This window comes from Protopterus annectens, chromosome 6.part1, assembly GCF_019279795.1.
Source record: "Protopterus annectens isolate FY-2018-M chromosome 6.part1, PAN1.0, whole genome shotgun sequence".
NCBI lineage: Eukaryota > Metazoa > Chordata > Ceratodontiformes > Protopteridae > Protopterus > Protopterus annectens.
The window spans coordinates 415,572,883-415,595,325 of NC_056738.1; the positions used below are offsets into that span (position 1 = coordinate 415,572,883).

General features: G+C 37.5%; 1 protein-coding gene across 1 annotated transcript in view; it reads right to left on the reverse strand.

Moving 5' to 3' along the window:
- LOC122805305 (solute carrier family 22 member 6-A-like) overlaps positions 1-22,443 on the reverse strand; it is a 404,358-nt gene that overhangs the window by 281,122 nt on the left and 100,793 nt on the right. The window contains exon 3 of the mRNA XM_044075393.1: positions 6,298-6,452. Coding sequence (XP_043931328.1) covers positions 6,298-6,452 — 155 coding nt within the window. The remainder of the gene's footprint in view (positions 1-6,297; positions 6,453-22,443) is intronic.

Below are 22,443 nucleotides of genomic sequence, written 5' to 3' on the forward strand. Positions count from 1 at the left end.
AGAAGGGGTCTAACCTGAAATGTTTACTTGAAAAGAAAAAGAAACAAAACAAGACTAGTACTGGTGTGGGGAAATGTGGAGCTTGCCAACAATGCAAGTTCATTGGAACGGGGAATAAAGTAACTATAAGGGACAAGACCTATGCAATCAATGGTAAATTTAATTGGGAATCAAAAGAGGTCGTATATGTGGCGTGCTGTGAGGCATGCCCATCGTACTATATTGGTAAGATGGAAAGAAAAATAAAACAAAGGATTTATGAGCACCGATATTGTATTAGTAGGAGGGAGACTGCTAACGCACTAGCCAAACACATTGTAGACAACCCTAATCACAGGTTCCAATATACTGTAATACATCAGGGGGAATGTGAAATAAGGGGTGGGCCCTGGCAACTTAGGCTTGAAGAGAGTGAGTTAATGTGGTAAATTCGCACGTCAGCCCACATTCCACCAGGCCTTAACGAATATGCATCAATTAAAAGTATTTTAAAACTGAAATCACTCATTAGGTAGGGAAGCAAAGGAGTTAAATTATATTAGTACATCATGCATATTTTATACTGATACATATATATGAATAATAATTAAGATTTTTTTATGAATTGGGACATATCCTCTTGTTATATATCTATATATGTATGGTATCCAATATTGTAGTTGAATTCAGCCTTATAAGTTTGCATAACATTTTGGTTGCTGTCTGCTTTGGGTGTCATCTTTTTGGTTTTTAAGTATATATTTGTATTTTAATAATGATGTTTAACTGTATTCTAGATAAAATGGCTTTATGAAATGTTTATATATGTGTTTGGAAGTAGGCACTAATATATATTATGGCATGTGCCTTTAAATGTGGTTAAGTCAAGATGGTGGTGATAGTAACTAGGAAGTAACTAGGGAAGGATTGATTGAATAATGGAATAATTTAATTTAATGTATAAGTATATAAGGATGTAAATTTAATGTCTTGCTTTGTCTGAAGAAGTTGGGGCACTGACTCCTTCGAAAGCGCTCATTAAATGGATTTTTAACAACTAAACGGACTGCTTGGCATTGCTGTTTGCCTTTTTTGTTTTGTTTTACTTTGTTTTTCAGATTGCAATGGGGTCACAGGTGGCAGAGGTGCAGAGTGGCAGCAGTTAATGGATCAATCGATGGTAGAGTAAAGGGGATCGGTTGTCATTACAGGGGTGGGCAATGGATTGGCATCGGAGTGGGGGTCTTCAGAGTATTGGGGCAAGTAGGCATGTTACCATGGGAATATACCAATCAGGGGAGTGATGGGTATAATTATAGCAATAAACAATGGGCAAGGGGTGGCGGTTAGTGATTACATATATTTTGATGTCTAGGCTAGTGCACTTGGAGTCCGGGTGAGATGGGAAAGATGGTGGCTTTCCGTAGCTGGGAGTTTTTGTGGCTATGTGCACATTTCAGGTCATTTAGTTTGGTTGGGGGAATTGGGGACTATTACAGTTCACATAAGTTGCTGTTGTACTTACGTTAATGGTATAGCTTGATATGTCAAGACAGGATATTAATATTGGTTTTCTTATACTGTAAATGGCATCTATGATACAAATTGCCCCTGTTAACAGGGGTTTCAGTAATCATGTGGTATAGTTGGTAGGGTAATTAAGGTAGTGTTAGGTTGAGGTGGGGGAGGTAGGGCAATTTAGCAGGCGCAGCTTAGGTCCGGGGCATGCTTCAACATTGCTTAATATTATTAAGAAAGTTTGATTGGTATATGCAGAGAATTTACATTGTTCTTTCTTTTGCAGGTAGCAGTACTTGGGGCCTGAAGGAAGTAGTGTAGAGGTGATGGAATCAGCAGGGTGGTTGTTTCTGCTGTTGACTATATCAGTTGTAGAACAGGTCCTGGTTACCAGAGTGGTGAAATGTGGTCACAGAGCGCAGTTAACAGAGGGAGCACTGGTCTGTTGCTTTACGAAAGCGGAGTGAAAAGAAAGGTATTCAGTTGGAGTGGATGTTCTGGTGTGGTACAAGGGGGTCACAGGTGATGCTTCTTTATTTAGGTTCATCAAGACACATTTCAGTACTGGTATGTTAGGGTTTTGGGGTTGATGACAGGGATTGGATTTGGTTTAGAAATGGGTACTCCGAATGATGTTTGGCTTAACCCCCTCTTTTATGGGGGTAGTTGGTTAGAAAATCTTGGTAGGTGGGAGGGGGAACAGCCTGGTCAGGCTAGTTGGCAGAGAAAAGGGACAGGCTTGCCCTCTTCTGTTCCCCCTCTGGTGTCTGGAGGTTCATTTCAAGAATTTGGGGAAAGGAAATGAACAGCTGGAGGAAATTTGCTGAATAGGTAAGCGAGCGGAGGTAAGGATGCTGCTTATTTGGTTGGAAGATAATTCAATGAATGGTTTATAAAGTGAGATGGGATGCTGCTTCAGAAGTAAAGGATGGTTAATTCAATAAATGGGATGTGAAGTGAGTCTTGGACGCTGCTTCATAAGTAAAGTAAGTGAGCAAAGGTATGGACACTGCTTACTGGAGCAGGATGAGCAGGTATGCTGCCCTGATGAACATTACAAGGATGTTTATAAGTAAAGTAAGCGAGCAAAGGTATGGACGCTGCTTACTGGGGCAGGATGAGCAGGTTCGCTGTCCTGATTAACATTACAAGGATGTTTATGCTGTATTTAGAATCAACTATACTATGACTAGTGCTAGGTTATGGAAGTTTTAATAAAGGTTGTCAAATGTCACTCTGTGTGATGTGTGTTTATTGAAGGGGACCGGGACAAACATGTTTAGACAGGAGGGTATTCATTTCTCAAGATCAGGGAAGAGAATTTTTGCGCAGATATTTTGCAACATTTGACAAACAGAAGGCAGGATTTTTGCCAGTTCAAAAATTTTGCAGTTCACAGATAGCAACATTTGATGCATAACTGATGGTTCTTAATTCTAGAAGCATCAATAATAAAGTTTTTTTTAATTGGAAAATTTTACATTCCATAAGATCGATGTTGTTGTTTGCGAAACATTGTTGAAGAACAGGGACTGGAAAACAGGACCATTATGGTATAAATGTTTTTACTGTACTAGACATTCTAACAAAAATTAGGTGGAGGTGTTATGATAGAGATTAAAGATTGTTATGAGACCTGTGATTTTTATATGTTCAATGATAACACCAACACAGTAGATTGTATAACTGTGACATTAAAGACAATCCTGGAAAATATAGCATTTGTTGGACTGGATAGACCACCAAAGTCAAGTGCTGATGACCTAAAGGAATTCACAGACTTTTTTGCATGAAACACAGGAGGAAAGAATAATAGTGGTTAGGGACTTAAATTTAATTCAACAATATTAGTAAGGAAATTATTTACAATGCATGTTCAGAAACAACAATTGTTTCAGATTGTAAAGAAGCCTACCAGGGAGCAGAACAAACAAGACGTTGTTATTGTTCCTAAAGGAATTACTGTTATTTCATGTCGAGTTTTACCACCGTATGTGCAGTAATTATGGGGTTATAAAGTATCATTTCTTGCTATATAACTCTGCCAAACTGACATCTAAACCAATGCACAGAAGATTAATAACAGATTATATGGAAGCAAAACAGTCACTATGTAAAACTAATTGGAGAGATGCATTCAATGAAAAAAACTGTAGAAGCAGTATGGAAAGTTTTGAAAGAGAATTTGTTTGAATGCAAAAAAAAAATAAGCCATACAATATCAAGAAGATATGGTTCCATAAGAATAAGATACTTCATTAAGGTTACAGACAAAAATATATAAGAAATGGAAAAGAGGTTGAACTATGTCTTTGAGAACTGAAATAAAGAAAGCTGGACAGACAAGTTAAACATAGTATGAGTCGAGCAGGAAAAATTTTAAGCAATTTTGAGCATAATAGAAAACTATTTTATAGATACATAAGATATGGTAGGAGTAAAAACATGCAAATTGATAAGCTTTCTTGTACATAACAGATTATAGATATATTTACAAAATATTACGTAAAACAGTGTGGGTCCCCAAAAAGGGTGATAAGTTGTACTGATGACATCCAAGTAACCTCAGATACTGAAATATTGAAAAAGAACTACCAAACTGGATCCAAACAAACCACAGGGAGGGGACAGAATTAGTAATAGTAACCTGAGAACACTTTGACATGAACTTACAGTGCTATTATATCTGTTATTAACTAGTTTGTAAAAATATGGAGAAATTTCTCATGATTTGAGACATGCACTTGTTAAACCTGACTTTAAATGAAAGGGACCCATAATTTTACTTTCACGTTGTGAAAAAATAATGGAGAGGGTTATATTGGATAAATTATTGTCAAAATTGGAGAGGTTGGGACTTGAAACCATATATTGGCATGTATATGCTGAAAATAGATCTGACACCTGTAACCTGATGCTCTGTAACAATTTAATAACAGTTATGAATGAAACATTGTGTTGTGATGTAATTTACATAGATTTAACTTCAGTATTTGATATTGTATTACACAATACACTGATTGATAAATTAGACCAACTAGGTATTGAGGTACTCTTGAAAAGATGGATAGCTGCATGCCTTACAAATGGAACATGACAAGTATCATACACTAATTGGACAGATGAAATTCAAGGTTACAGTCAGGGTGACCCACAGGGTTCTATCCTAGGCCCATACTTGTTTGGGTTGTATCTTTCAGATCTATCAATCTATCTTTTTCATCTGAGGTGTTCTACAGTCTGTATGCAGATGATATGAAAATGGGGAAACTGATTACATGTGTTACAAATAGGGCATGTCTGCAAAAGAACTTGACAAAACTGAGCATTTGGGCACTGGAGAGTAATATGCTGATAAGTACATCAAAAACTAAGCATATGAGATTTGGGAGACATGTATTGAAAGGTGAATACTTAATACAGCACACACTAATTGAAATTGTAGCTTCATTAAAGGATCTGTTTATATGAGTATATCCAAATGAGTTTTTCCAAACATATCAACCAATTGGTTAATGATATTTATAGAACTATAGGTTGTATAAAAGATTTATAAAGTCTAGAAAATTAGAAATGATGAAGCCATTGTTTGTTTGTTACGTTAGACCTAAACTTGAGTATGGAATGACAGTATGAAAACTTTATAAGAAAACAAGCATGAGTAAACTGGAAAGAGTACAGCAGAAATAAACCAAGAGCTTCCATGGATGTGAAAATTTATGTTATTATGAAAGACTAAAATATCTGAACTTGTACAATGTCTCATACATATATTTAAGAGGAGAGCTAATTCAGATATATAGACTTACCTGTCAACCTCTTACAAAAAAAAAACTGTCCAAAGCTTAAAATAATGGGGCAATAAACACCCCAAAATAGGGGCAGATTTTAAATATTGCTCTTACAAACTTCAACAGTTGCTAGAATAATAGGATTTGTGTTAACATGCATTTTCATGTATGGCATTATTTCATGATGGATTTGTCAGAAAACCACAAATTTTATTAAGAACAGATGAAAAATATGAGGCAAAAATCTGGACAGTTGAGAACTATGCAGCATTTAGGGGCTACATGTGAACATAACCCAGCAGTCACATCTCACATAGCACATGTGAACATAACCCAGCAGTCACATCCCACAAAAAAAAAAACAATTGGGCTTTCACAGTGAGACTGAAACAAACTCCTAACTTTAAACCACAATATCTTTCATGCTCTTCTGTTCAAATGAACATGAAGTAAGTTACTTAACCTTAGCATTTTAAGGTTTAATTTGGATACTGCTAATTTAATATTCTTAACTTAACTCTTCCTTACAAATCCACCATGTCTTTTATTGTCTGTTGAAATATAACTCTAATTACTAAAACTGTTTTTAAGCAGACCAACTTTACAGGTTACTTTTAAAAAGAAGCAGTTTATTACTTAGCATAAAAAATGTTAAGTAGTAATTAAAATATCAAACAAATTTCAGAAGAATATAACTGTTGATGATAAGGCTTATTATTATATTTATGTGGTGATACTGTTATCAGGTCTTCTGGAAACATTATTAATGTTATAATTCTGCAAGAGGAACAATTGTACTGATACCATTTTGCAATAATAATCTTAACAAAAAATAGTATGATGTAAGTTGATGATAGAGTATGATTTTAGTTTAGTGCTGTATTACTGATACATATTTACTTGGAGAGATTTTTTTGTTTAGAAAGATCATAAATATAAAGCATTGCTGGTTCTTAATTACTGACAGCAGCCATTTTCTTACTTGGTTTGTATTTTAGTGTATACTTACCAATAGATGTTGCACTGAGTAAAATACCAGAAGCAGCCATTCCTAATAGGAAGCGGAACATGCAGTAAGCAGTGAAATTGGGAGACAAAGCTGCACACGTTCCTGTAACAGCTATCTGCAAGCAGCACCCCAGCATAACTGCCTTCCGTCCAAACCTAATGTCCCACAAAAAAAAAAAGGATTTAGCAAGTGTTGTTAATAAAGAAAGTCTCAGTATTGTGAGTTTCTTTACTTTGAGCCTTTTAAGTACTACAAAGCCTATGAGTTAGCTTGCAATAGGCACTTTCTGAAAAAAAAACAAAAAATTCCAGAATCATACTGCAGCAAAAAATGTCACCAGGGTGGCAAAGTATGTCATGAATTTGACTGACTGACTATTAGTTTTAGAACCCTGTGTCATTTGGCCTAAAATAGCAGATGTAAGGTTATGCTTGTAGGAGGGGTGGGTTGAAGGGATACCTACTACTTTCTTCTTCTTTCACATCTTGGATGGCTGGTACATGACCAGAAATTTGTATGATCATTAGTGGAAATTCTGAGTTTGTAGAACATTGTCATATGCAAGTTCAGAGTTTATAGAATATTGTCATATACAATAAACCAGGGGAGGAGCAGCCGTTAATACAAAAGGTGTGTGCAAGCTATCTGTTTCACCTTAACTACATGTTTACAAATTTGTATGGAAAATGTCTGAAATCTACAGCCATTAGTACTGCATTATCTCTTAACACTAAACTTAGTCGTCTAGTTCATATACAGTGAGTAGTTGAATAATCAAAAGGCGACCCTACAATGTGAAGAAAAACCTGCAATTCTAGATGTGAGCAGGTAAGGCAAGCACAAAGCAGGTAATCAAGAGACTGAAAAGGATGATCAATAACTGATAAAACCCTAATATGTGTTCATATGAAAAAAACTAAATGTCTATTCATAAAGGGACAGAACTGGCATAGTTTTACCTTTGGCACTCTATAGGGGCTTAGAATTAAAGCCTGGTCATGGAAAGAAAATGTAACTTCTATACTTACAATAGCAATATTATCCCCATCTCTAAATCCTCATAACCTACACTTGATGCTTCTGCTCAGATATCCAGAAGTTTCTCTACCAGCTTTTAGACAAACCAGTGTCTGGTCTGTCATCTTCCCTGATAACTATTTGCAGAAACGATTACTCATTTGTACCCCCAGTGGCCTTCATAAGTACCCTCCTCTATATCATTTGCACTTCTTACCTTTCTAAAGTCACCTTAACATCATTATATACTGATTTAATTTGATTTGATTTAATTTAATTTGATTTGATTCATTTGCTACACTTATCATCTGTATCTGTTATAGCTGCATGGTGAACTTTAAATACATTCTACTATTAAAGTAGAAACCATTTATCTATTAACCTTCCAAGACCACTGAAACGAAATACCATCAAATGCCCTAAGCGGCCTTGGATTCTATAAGAAACAAAATTAAAAATCTGCTATTCTTTCCATGACCTCAATAAACAAATGCACTCTTAAGTCTGAGACTTACATTAAGCATTCAGACACCCCTGTCTCAAACAAAATCACATAGACCTTGTACCTTCTTAGGCAATTAGGGCCACAGCAAAATATTTATATAACCCACTGCAATGGGCGAATAAAAGTCTGAATTAATCATCACCTCCATCGTAGAGTCCAGCTTTAAACAAACAAAAACAAACAAAACATGCTTTTTACTCCATGAAGCATCGATATAAATGCTGATAACCTGTGACCTATTTTAAGCTTATAATCATCAAGAAACCATGAAATATAAATAAGGCAGAGGTACATCTTACCCGAACGTCTCAATAATTAATCTTTCAAGAACGGCAAATGCTACACTATACAGAAGATGGTGCTGTCCAGCCTTCTATGTATACTCAAACAACCCAAACAGCGAGAAGTTCCACCTTCTCTCACCTTGGACTTTATATGTATTGTGTCTTTTCTAACTCATTCGCAGCAGTTACCTCTTGATTAAACCTTACGCATTCTAATCTCTGTGGGGCATATGACAATTAAGGGTGAGACTCACCAACCAAAATGCAAATTAGTATTAAGATACAGTTAACCTATTTATTGGCAAGGAAACATACCAACCTCACCCTCCTAAAAAGAAATATTGTGAAATAGCATGCTTTCCTAAGTACATACAAAATGTAAGACAGGCAGTGGAGGAGAAGTTACTCACCAACTATTCAGTCAAACAGACTACTGTTTCAAATCCTAGTGATATAACTAGGAACTAAACTAATCAATTACTCATTAAAATGTAACAATAACATTTGAAACTGAAAGATTAACCATAAAAAAATATATGTATGACATTTTTGCAGATGCTCTCTTGACTTGCAAAGCTATCATTGCTTGACTATCAAGAAGGCTAAATGAATAAAAATTAAACAAATGACAGATTCTTTACTTGGATCACAGATATTTAAGCTTTTACAATTAGAAATGTTCCCACCAAATGCCAAGCTACAATGAAATCACCATTCTACAATCTTAGAACTCAACCACAGCTGGGCTTACTGGTGGGTACAGAGTGGCTAATACACATACAACACATACACCCCTCCCACCATTAGCATGGGTCCCTGGTGTAAGTTGGAGTAGGCGGGCCCTCAACCCACTTCTCACCGGTAACTACTCATCCCTTTTGGTGACATTAGTCAACATGAAAGAATCACCTAGAGCCATATTTTTACACCCTTGAGTGGCTAGCCCTGCCACGGCGTGTAGTCTGTTTTCTGTGTTCTCCTAGGTTGGGAATACTGAGCACCACACTAGATGCCTAAAGTGGTTGGTCTATACAACTCTTCCACCTATAGGGCAGAATCCAGAGTCTGTTCTGCTGCCCACAGCTCCATTCATTGGTGAGTTTATGATGGAAACACTCAGCATGTTTTAGGTGGTGGGAAGAACCCCACAGAGACACATGGAGAACATGCAAACAGGCATGTGCATAGGAAGCAAGGACTTTAACCATTATGCCAACTGGTCTCACTGCCTACACAATGCATGCACCGCCACTAGGGGAGAGGCAAGCAGAAGGCCATCATCTACCTGACTACAAGCCATTCCTTGACCTAGGTGCCACACTTGGCATAAATCAACAGATTTGCAGGTCACAAACCCATGCACAGACAGCTGCTATTACTAGCATGGAAGAGATTATGAGCACACTGCATGACTTGTGTGAGGATGCAGGGACTCTAGGGTGACCTGTAGTAATGTGTAATGAGTAATGTGGCATATAAAAACCCACAGCACACATGCATGCTGGTTCAGTGATGGCCCACTTTGCTTCTGTTGTTACATTGACAAGAATAATAGAAATGGCCACTGTGGCATGCAAAGACCCAGATATGAGGTGTATGGTTACAAGTTAGGCTTAAGCAGATGGCTCATATTGTTCCAGAGACTGCATTACAGTCACCCCTGGCCATGGCTGCCTGCACCCCAGGCATGGATAATCTCATGACCCATGGTTGTCACACATCTAGTTGTATCACAGGGTGCCTCACTGGGTCCACATCTCCATTCTGTCCACCATCTTACTGAATGCAAAACTTAGCCATGGCCATTCTTAGGTTCATGGACACTATTCATGTATTGCCTTTCCATATTGGAGGTTACAGAGAATTTCATTTGTATACTCACAAAGTGCTACATGTCCCTCTCATAGGATATCTTCATTGCCAACACTGTGGGATCACACAGTACCCTTGGCCAATGTGCATGACATGGAAGCTACACCCCTAAACTGGGGGATAGGATTTCTGGCTCCCTCCAGTCTGGTGCCCACATGTATGCTTGCCACATCCACTTTCCTTAACCCTTACACCTATGATAGTATTTCTGTCACCTGTTACTGTGCAAATGATGACGACTGTACCTTGCTCTCCCCTGAGGTTGCATGTGTGAAATATGGGAACTGCCTGGATGGCACATGTATTATATATCTAATACTCTGTGAATTACACACCTCCCTAACAGCTGATGGAATGGAAACCCTTTCAGTTGATATTACAAATGTCATATGGAATAGGTGAGTCCTTGGTATTAGTGTGAATGCAATCAATGGACCCTAGGACTTCACGGAAATGGATGCTGTTCTAGAATGTCCCCACAGTGGTGGTTTTCTCCTGTGTGAGTAAGGTAATATGTGAAGCACTGCATTGCTAGCCAGCAGACTGTAAGCCTTAGCCCAGCTATGCTAATGCATGTATCATTTTAGTGTATGAATTTCTTTCATAACCCACAGTTGTGGACCAAATGCCACCTCTTTGCTAGTCCTGTAACATAGTGCACCCACTTCTGGCTTGCATGGGGTACCACTATATCTGATTCCACCAATGACTCATTGCTCAGCTCTTTGACTCACCTCCTGACACCTTCTCTCCTGTTGTTACGTGTCTTTTATGCAGTACTGCATTGCTCCCTCATTGTAGTGGCTTGCACACTACCATATTGTGCAGCATGACACTCACTATAAAATAACTTTCTGCAGGTATCAGGTGCATATTACAGTATATAAGATGCATTCAAACAATGGAAGTGTGCCTTCAGGAATCTGAGCACATGTTCAAAGATGTTCTGTGCCTCTGACAGAGCAGTGTTGCTTGCCATCTCTGCCACGATCTAGGGACTTCAGATGGAGGCCATTAGCCACAGTTCCAAGACATATCCTACATCACTTTTTAATACACAAAAATGGACATCATTATGAATAGCCTGCTACCTACATCTATGTGCACCTGCCAACTAGATTTCACTTCAGCACTCGCTGAGGCTGTATGTGTAAAATATGGGAACTGCCTGGATGGTACATGTATTATATATCTAATACTCTATCTAACAGCTGATGGAGTGGAATCCTTTCAGTTGATATTACAAATGCCATATGGAATAGATGAGGCCTTCATGATAATGTGAATGAATCAGTGGACCCTAGGACTTCACAGAAATGGATGCTGTTCTAGAATGTCTCTCAGTAGGGGTTTTCTCCTCTGTAGTTTATGGAAATCATATATGCTCTTCCACATGCTCTTCCAATATCATCTCAGAGAACTAATGTAGGAATTGTTCTAATTACACCGGAACTCATAATCTGTTCTGTGCTAGATAGTGAAAAGTCCCCATAACAAGTCTAGTTAATGGTATACAAACCTTTGTATTCACTATTATTGTAAGTCTATGCATCCCCCTTGATTCTACATGTGGGCAGCACATATCTAACAACTCCCATATGTTATCTCTGTCTACATGTCAGCAGTTGACAATGTCCTGGTTGTGGAAGTGATGGTATGTCAGATACTATTGCACCCATCTGCATTGTGAAGGATGATGACACACAACATAGTGAACAGTGGCTCCAGAGATGGTCACCAGCACATGCAAAGGACATAGTGAACACTGGCTCCAGAGATGGTTACCAGCACATGCAAAGGACATAGCAAACACTGACTCCAGATATAGTCACCAGCACATGTAAAGGACAAAGTGAACACTGGCTCCAGAGATGGTTACCAGCACATGCAAAGGACATAGCAAACACTGGCTCCACAGATGGTCACCAGTACATGCAATGGACATAGCAAACACTGGCTCCAGAGGTGGTCACCAGCATATACAACCCTTCCATTGCAGACAAATATGTTATCTATCTGCTAATGCTGGTGCTACTCCTTGCATCATAATGTCAGTGAAACTCCCGTGCACCACAAAACTCTTGGTGTTTGTAACAGATGTGTGCCACAGCTCATTGTACTAACTTCATAAATCCCTGAATTACTCTGCCATGTGTGTTTCCATCATGTGCATGCACAATTTCTCACATTAACATGTTGACATCCATCTGTGTGCTGTTATGCAGAAATCTGTATACCATGCAGGCCACTCTAAATCTCGAGTAATATACTTGCTCTTCTTGTTTCGCCAAATTGTCCCCCACTGCAAGTCATGACTCACCATGCTATTTCTTGCAATTCTATGTGCTAATTGCTTTTGAATCCCACCCCCAGCACTTTTATAAGCCTAATGTTCCACTTAAAGAACTTAGGAAAGTTTGGCTGTTTGAGCTGAGTGCATGTAAAAGAATTACATACAACTGCACATTGTTGAACCATTGTGCTGAAATATTGCATTTTCAAGGGTGATCCACATATTTCTAGTCGTTCACAAAAGAGATATTTGTATACAGTTTCTGTATACTCATGTATGTACTTTGTCAGGGTCTTTTCTATGCTCTTGCTTTGGGGCTTCTGTCTGTCTGTCTCTGATACTGAAATCAGAGGGAATGTACAGTCATTAAAACATGAAATAGTATGCTTTTAAAGAAAATTGTATTAAAATTAAAGCTCTTCTTCCATAAGTAGTTTTTACATAAATTAAGGATATTTACTGGCTCTTCTGGAGACACACTTCCTCCATTCCTCTTTATTGTGTTAGTAGACATTTGCATTGATACCTGCCACCAGTGTAGCTCTGATGCTTTTTGACTATTACTTTTTTGAAACAAGTTAAATTAGCCAGGTGACATGTCTTGGAATCTGCTACAAACTTCTGTGTAATGCTATAACTTAACAATATAATACTCTGTGCCAAGTTTTTCTCGTTTAATCAACTGTTTCATAATATCTCATTATCTTTCCTCACTCAAACACCATACTAAAACAATGAGTAAAAGGTCACACAGAAAAAGCAGTCAGTTAAAAAGCACAAAAAGAAAAATCTAGCTTTGCTAGATTTTCCACTGTGTGATACCTTAAACCTCTTGTATTAGAGGCGACATGGAATATATGCAAATTACCCTTTAAGGATATCAGGTGTTTCAGCTAAATGGCAATTCTGAATGTTCATGACTTTTTCTTTTAAGTCTCTTTATGGACAATTTCAGGCCAATAAAGCCAAACACCACTAGCTGTGGACATGCATGTTTCTGCCTTCTTATAGCATCATCAGCACAGCATAAGTAGAATGTTTGGCTAACATTTGGAAAGACATGGTTGTCATACCCAACTGATATCCATAAACATTAGGGTCATGGACATTCAGAATTTCCATTTAGCTGAAACACCTGATATCCTTAAAGGGTAATTTGCATATATCCCATGTCGCCACTAATAAAAGAGGTTTAAGGTATTACACAGGGGAACATCTAGCTTTGCTAGATTTTTCTTTTTGTGTTTTTCACTCAAACATCATGTCATTTATGCTTCCACTCATTTTTATTCTGTCATTATTTCAACTATCTTTATTCACCCCAAACATGCATCTTTCACTATCTGCCTTATTTCAGTTGTTCAGTATCTATTTCTTTCCCCTCCTGGTTAGAATCATTAAAGCTACCCATTTTCAACTTCTTTGCTTTTCAACTGAACCACAAAAACACATTTTTGGGTCATTTCAGCCTTCTTCTCTCATATCTTAGTCAAATTATCATATACTTTTCACTAAATATTAAAAACAGCAGAAAAATGACTTGAGTACCGAGTTACTTCAAAAGTTCAAAATGCATGGACCTTATTCTAGGTCCTTTGGGCCAAGCGTCTCTCTTCAAAGAGGTAATAACTTCTGTCTGTTACTGCTCCTATGCTAAATAATACCTTCCTATTTTATTCTTTATTTTACCCACAATAAAAAAGTACGCAAAATCATGTTATTTACATGTTTAAAAGTCCACTGGTGCATTATCTAAAATAATAGATTTTTTTTAAATCAATGGCTAAGATTAAAAAAAATCCTTTACTTTTCTGCTAATTACCCAACATGAGTTGGTAAGTTATTGCAATGGCAAGAAAAATGTGATTCAGAGACAGGTATGGCCATAATGAAGAAAATCTCATTATCAGCAAATTCACACATTTCTGAGTTTAACACAAGTGCTGTCAAACCTGAACACGCTAGTGTTCTCCCAAGAGTGCTTGCATTGCATTATCAAAGGTACCTCTCCTACATTTATAAATACAGACTGCCATGCACAGACATATACACACACACACACACACACACACACACACACACACACACACACACACACACACACACACACACGCGGGCGTGTGTATACCTTTCCCACCCCAATATCTTCACTGAGTTTACCTGCCCTACAAGTTCACTCATATGAGTCGATGACTGCCATGATTTTACAGTGGTCACGTTTTCCTCCTAAAGTAACATTTAATCCAGCTGAGTAAATTGAGAGTGATGGCCATTCCCAGGGGATAGTACATTGCTAATTAGCATTAACCACTCCCCATCTGCTGCATTAGCATGCAACTTTGTCCACAAAACCACTTTCCATGCTGAAGTTCCCACAAGAGAAAAATCTTATTGGCAGAGCAATCTGAATTCAAAAGGCTTAGTGCTTTGAAGAAACTTTCTGAGCTAAGTTTCCACATCGTGCTAAGATGTTTTGAGTTCCAGGGAAAATCCCATAACAAAAATCCCTGTTGTTATATAGAGCATGGCAGAGAAACAGTGGCACTGCAAAAAACAGTCTTCAGGTATTATTTTGTGCTATTTTATTCAGTTAACAGCTTCTTCTAATGTTTTAAATAATTATATTTAAAATGACATTTATGTCTATTTTGCTGAAAATATCAGTTACATCCTTTATTGTTGTATCTTAATGTTTTTACCAAAGGCCAAGAAGATTTTCTTTTCTCAATAGTTTTAGTAAAATAATCATTGTTGAAACAAGCAGTATTTGAACCATTCTTGACAGGATCATTATTCCAAGCTGATTTGAAGACCAGTACGTTATTACAATAACAATATTAAAAAAATACTACTTTAAATCTAAGCTTGTTGATCTCTTTATACAAAGAAACCACAGCAATAGCTCTAGCCCTGAATGCTGCAAGGTAAACTTTCTGTTAATTTCAGTGTCTGTGGTATGTTAAAACTATCTCAAGCTATTATGACATTGCCAAATATTCTAATATTGATCCTTGTTTCTTTATTTTGCAAGTCCTCCATTTTTTTTTCCATTAGCCATGTATTCTGTTTTGATAAACATTCTGTGTAATTTTCTCCTTCTTCAGTTCTTCCATCTAGGATGATCTCGGTCTCTTTTCATCTGTGTATCATGTATATTATGTTAAAAGACCATGGCAGTTAACATTTCAGTTTGTTTCATACAACTTTGCTGTATACTGTCTGTTTTGCTTTTGAAATGCTCAGTCTTTGACTTGAGATCTTGAGTCAATGACAGTAGTTATCGAACATCTTTTCCAAGAGCAAAATCTCTTTACTGTGTTATAGTAGAACTGATTTTAACAATAGATTGTTGACAGGTTAACTTAGTTCAAGAACTTCACAGAAAATGTTACAATTTGTTTTACTGCATACATCTACCACTTTCTGTCAGGAAATGGTATAAAACCTTCAGCATATAAAACCAGCTTTAAGTGATTTTGTCCCCCAGCCTGCTTCTCCCAATAAATACCAAGACACACAACACCAGTGTGATGAGTTATTTACCCAACAAAACTGTAACCAACTAAACCATCCAGACAATTAATCACATCCTCCTTCCAGTCATTGATAAACCAGCCTGTGAGGTCTCATTGTTAATCGCATTCTCCTTTATTGGTTATTGTGCCAAACCATCCTTCTGATTGGCTTGCCTGTCCCCAAGCCAAGCGATATACTGATAATGCCCCCTTGGCCAGCATGACCATTCCATAAATGCAGCACTGTATTTCATTCACCCAGCATGCACCCTGCTAAACTGGCCAGGGAAAGGAATGGGAGAATGAAAAGCAGGTGCCATTACAAACAGGGAGGAAGGGGGGAGGAAATGCACCAGTTGATCAGCTGGGTTTGTGCCTGAAGCTCTCCGTCTCCAAGTTAAGTACCCCCAATGCTGATACTGAGGAGGCCCACCCACCAACCAACTGTGTACAGGCTTGCAGACAAAATCATGTTTATGCCAAATCCTTTTGTCCCCCAAGCCCACTTCCCCTAATAAATATAAAGACGCACCAGTGTGACAGGTTTATTTGCATATCAAAACTGTAACCAACTAAACCATCTAGAAAATAAACCACAATTAACCCTCATTCCAGTCACGGATAAACTAACCTCTGTGGCCTCTGTGTTAAGGGGAACCCCTTTACCAATTAGCATGCCAGACTGCCCCACCAGTCATTATCCCCAACACAAGTGGCAGACTGATAGTGTCCCTTCAGCCAAGCATGACCATGCCACCAATGCAGCATTGTATACTGCTCCCTTACTTATTATGCACCTGCTAAACTGGGCCAGGAAAGCAAACAAAAGGGAGAGGCCACACACTGACTGCCCCATCCCTTTTCCTGTCTATGATAAGCTGATCATTGCTAGCTATAAAATGCCAGAATGTATGGTTTCCAAACTCCTGGAGTCCAACCTCCAAGAAGTGATAACATGAATACAAAACACATATACATTGCTACATAGTATACCCTGCAGAAGTGTCAGGTTGTTTGAATTCCAATTATATCATTGAATTATTAATATATTGATCCTATCTGTATGTTGTTTTTTTCAGTATATACATATCTACATATACAATACATTCTCTTTATTTTATTTACTTACTTATTTTTTTCTCCAAGTCTCCTTTCTGTTGTTAAATAGATCACATCAATTCCAACAATAAAGAAGACAAATGCAAGTTAGGCCAGTTGTGACCAATGTCCCATAATTGAACTCCATCTGATACAAATCATACTGGATCTTTGTCCAAAATCCCAGTACTCATAGATTGAAAAATCCAACACTAGGGCAGCCCGAAGCACTCTGTAGTTAATAAACATTCCCAGGTGGACTCCAATGCTGCTGGACTGAAAGTGGTTACCCAGATCAAATTCAATGAGATGAAAACCTAATTATTATAGAAGTCAAACTTGTTGTTATGCTGGTGTCAAATCTCTGGAGATTCTGGATAACATTTGAAGCTTTGATACTACACTGAGGTCATTCTACCTGAGTGATTCACCAACACATAGGGAAAATCCGCCTGGTGTAATGGACTTTGAAAGTTGATAACAACCAGCCCTGTAGCATACCTAAAGGGCCAGAAAAACATCACTTGACAAAATGCAAGGACAAAGTCCTAATATACAGCATTCCGCCCCAAACTGCTGCCCACTGCATCACTTGGGCCATGACAAAATGACAGCTTTTTTATATAAATAAATAATTAATTAAATAAATAAATGAATAAATACATTATATACATCTTGAGACCTGTAAAATAAAAGAAAACAATTAAGCATAAGGCCATTATCACCAGAACTGATGAAAGCCTGCAAAGCCCAAGAAAACCATACCCAATTCCAGTAGATAACTTGGAATGTTGGACTTCCTTGGTAAATTTGAAGCCTTGTTTATCCAATGGGAATGTAAGGAATACCCTCAGGAGGGCCAGCCTGAAAATCCAAGACCTTCTGCAGCACAATCCACATCTCTGAGTGTCATGGGCCACACAGTCAGAACTTAGCTACTATGTCATCTAATAAGGTTCCCAGTGCCAGCTTATGAAAAGTCAATGCCCCTTGTACTTGGGCACAAGAAGGAACAGTGAATCATGTCTAAAATTACTTTATGAGCCCACTTCTGCTGGTCTGTCTTGGAATGATCTGAACAACAACAGCAGAGTATGGTAAAGCAGACTAACACACAAAAAATCAAATGTGAAGAAAACAAACATAGCCATGCACCGTTAAACAATTTAGTATAAAATGTAAAGCTTTCAGATACACTCCTTCATCAGTACAACCATTTTAACTAGAACCTCTTTTAAATACAAAATTAGATAGTCTGTGTGTAATATCATGAGACTGCTTGCATGGTTGTACAGAGGAAGGATTGTATCCGAAAGCTTTACATTTTATAATAAATTGTTTGACGATGCAGTGCTACGGTTGTTTTCTTCACTGTCTTGGAATGAGCTATCAAAATTATTCTGAATATATAGCCTGGTTATGAAGAGTCATAGCTCATCCACCTGAACTGTTTCATTGCAAAACCAAAACAAAGTTGGCCATATACCATAAGAGTCATAACACTGACCAAAATGCTCCTTACACAATGAAATAAAAGTCCAACCCCTGGACTACCTCACCTCCATGGGAAACCTTTTTTCCTTTCCCCAGCCTAGCAAAAGCCTGCAAATAACCCAAAGTTTGTAACCAAAGATCCTTCCATTTTTTCTTTAAATACATTATGCTGTACATGGTTACTAGGACAGATGGCTTGAATTCAAGAAAAGAAATAATTACACCAGCCATTCTGCTGGGTCTGCACCGGGAGCACTGTGTCTCCATGTTAAATATCCCCCCAGTGTTTATATAAGGAGGCATCACACCAAGTGGCTCTGCACAAGCTTGGAGACAACATTTTCTACCTTTTTTAAAAATGTTCCTCTCAGAATTAAAAACCTGCTGCTACTCTGTCATGCAAGTCATGCCACACCCTCATGGGAATGTCTCCCATTGTGTGAAACATTTAGTAATCTTTAGAGAATGGGTAAATTGTACATTAAACCCTGATTAGAGAACCAATGTTCTCCAGCAGGGTGGTAATGCACAGGTAATGACTGCTGAAAAACAAATCTTCCACTTCACGGCAGCAAATGAATCAGCTGTAATGTTCAGACAATTATAATCTAAATGGTTGCCATTTTACAATCCTCAAAGTGTTGAATGCTTAAGGGTGTGCACACGTATGCAACCAGCTTATTGTACGTTTTTTATTTTTTATATTTTTCCCCTAAAAGATTTGTTTGTTTTTCAATTGAATTGTGCAGGTTATAGGTCACATTTAAGGTGGGAAAAGTTTTGAAATTATTTATTGTGGTCTCATCTTTTTATATCACAAAAACCTGGCATTTTAACACTTTTTATACCCATCGTATATATGTATGTAGATATATATATATATATATATATATATATATATATATATATATATATATATATATATATACATACACATACACACACACACACACACACACACACACACACACACACACACATATATATATATATATATATGGATCTATCTTACAACGTCGACAAGTCAAAACGCCGAAAACGAAATCACCGACACCACATAACCGACATTTCACAAACACGAAACCTCACATGCCCGACACACCATAATCCCGACAAGCAACAAACAAAACAAATCCCCGGTCCAAAAAGCACACACACAACACAAGCACACCAAAATCCTTACAAACCAACACTAAACCTCACATACACAACTACCTACAACCTTAACCCAAACCCTAACCCTAAGGTCCGCCACTATCGCACACTCACCTAACCCGCCTAACCTAACTCACTTAACCCGCCTAACCCACAAACTATCACAGTCGCACACTTACCTAGCCAGCCCTAACCCTAACTCACTTAACCGCCGCCCTAACCCACAAACTATCACAGTCGCACACTTACCTAGCCCGCGCCCTAACCCTAACTCACTTAACCCGCCCCTAACCCACAAACTATCACAGTCGCACACTTACCTTACTCGCACCCTAACGTCCGTCACTACCGCATACATACACAGCCTTTTCCCATGTCGATGTTCTCAGCGTCGGGGTTTTGATCCGTCGGTCTTCTCCATTTTCGATCTTCTGGCGTCGGTGTTCTCGCTGTCGGCGTTCTGACTTGTCGACGTAGTCAGATAGATCCATATATATATATATATATATATATATAAATGGAACCTAGACAGTCTACCGAAAGTGAAACGGGCTCTCACAGTTTCGTGAAAGCACTTTTTATCGAAAAAAGTGCTTTTGCGAAACTTTTGTAAAAGTACAGGGAATCGGGGGGGAGTGGTAGTGGGTGGGATCAGGCTACAGTGGGGATAAGGGAATATTCCCTTTTCCCCACTGTAGTGCGATCTCAGAGTGAGAATATAAAAGTAGGGTGTGTGGGGGCGGAGGCCCCCATGTGGGGGGTGCAGGGTGGCGAAGCCCTCTTGCATAAACATGGTGTGTGTGTTTTTTTTTGTTTTTGTGTGTGTGTGTGTGTGTGTGTGTGTGTGTGTGTGTGTGTGTGTGTGTGTGTGTTTTACCTTCCTTTTACCAAATCTGCTTTTTCGGTGAAAGCAGATTCGGTAAACGGTGTTTGGTAGGGTTGGATTCGGACAGTTGGTCTTTCAATCAACTGTCCTAGATCCATATATATATATATATATATATATATATATATATATATATATATATATATAGATAGATATACCATCTCCAGGGTATGTATTATTATGGAAACAATACCATTTGAGGGGTGTAGGGACCCTCTGCCTGTGGTATCAGGCCTCAGAACACCCCAGGTGTGTATCATTTCCACAATAACACACACCCTGTTAGACATTATTGCTTGTGTAGCTTGTGTAGCAACACTGTACTCAATTCCTTGTTCAAACACTTGCATCTGCAATGCTTTAACTTCCTCAGATCTTGCTGCATATACATGGGCAGCAGTATGAAACTAGGAAACGTGTTCCACCTCCAAGAAGTGATAACCTGAATATTGAAGACACATACATTACTGCACTTATTTACACAAAACATATGCTTTAAATTGCACTGTAATGTTACATAAAATATACACATTGACAGAAAAACACACTTTGCTCCTTTTGCATTTCTAGGGAAAAAAATAAAAAAAGCACTGTTTTTATTTCATCTGAGAATGTGCTCAAGTTGAATCATGGCTCTCTGTGCTGCCCTCTTTCCTGTAATAAAATATGAATTGAATGTCTCTTCCTTGATGCTTTAACAGTTTTAGACAGGAGTGATTTATTAGTGATTGTGCACTTTTCTTTTTTTTTGTTGTTTTATTTTGTTTTAAAACAATAGATAAATCAATTATAAAAGAAGCAAATAACTATTTACATAAGTCCACAGCTGATAAATACATCAAAATTATACATATCAAAACAATTAATATTTTTCATGCATGTCTTTAAGGTAAAGCCAAGATTTATATGACTGTGTAATATTAGAATTTCTCATCTTTATAGTTATGCCGTTCACTACTGCAACAATTTTTGCCATACTAATAAATTCAACACTAAAGTGTGTAAGTTTAATTTTCCAATTTTTAGTAATTACTTTTCTGGCTATAGCAAGAATCAACCAAAGAAGAGGCATTTGGGTTTTTGAAATTATCTCAGGGATCACATCATTAAATACAGCTAAATATTTAGAAATATTACTGCTATCTAACCACAGAGCTTGAATTAAGTTATTCATTTCTTTCCAAAAAGGGGAGATGATTTCACATTCATATAACCTATGCATCTAATCAGCTATTATTTAAAAATTACATCTCCAGCATTTAATTCTACTGATTTATACATAACTGTAATTCTGTTAGGATTGACAAAAGCTCTGTATAAGAATTTCCAAGTGAAACATTTCCAATATATGTGTTTTTATCTGCAGATTTTAATATTATATTATTTTCTTGTATTCACCAGAGAAATATTCATTATTAATTTTTGAGGAATAATTTCAATAGGAGTTGTCTAAATATATGACATTTTACTTAAAAAATTTATAATTTGTGACAAACATGATTTATTTTTCATTGCATTACTGACATTTTTTAAGAATTCCAATAATTTGGGGAACAGTTTCTATCTTGGTTAAATATTTTATTTATCTCAGTGTTCATAAAGTCTCTAAATATTTGTAAAATTAACCAGTTCTCAGAATCTTGATTGTATATGGACCTTAAATTTTCCACAGTAAATATATAATACCATTTAAGAATGGATGCCAATAAATTAAGTTAATTTGCTGTTTTCATACTAGCATTTTGTTGAAGTTATGACATTCACATTTCACTCACCATAAAGCAAGTTCATAAAAAACTGGGGGCACTATAGAGAAATAAATAGTTCCTCACAAATGCCACCAGGGCTAAAATAGCACAAACACATCTCGCCTCTACACTTCTTTATGTCTTCCCTATTCTCACCAACCTTAAAAAATCATACCTACCTAAACTTGAGGTATGCTACAACAACATTGCAAGGTTTGCCAGCAATAGTTCACATCAACACACCACTGCTCACCCCTTAAACAACTCAACTGGCTTGAA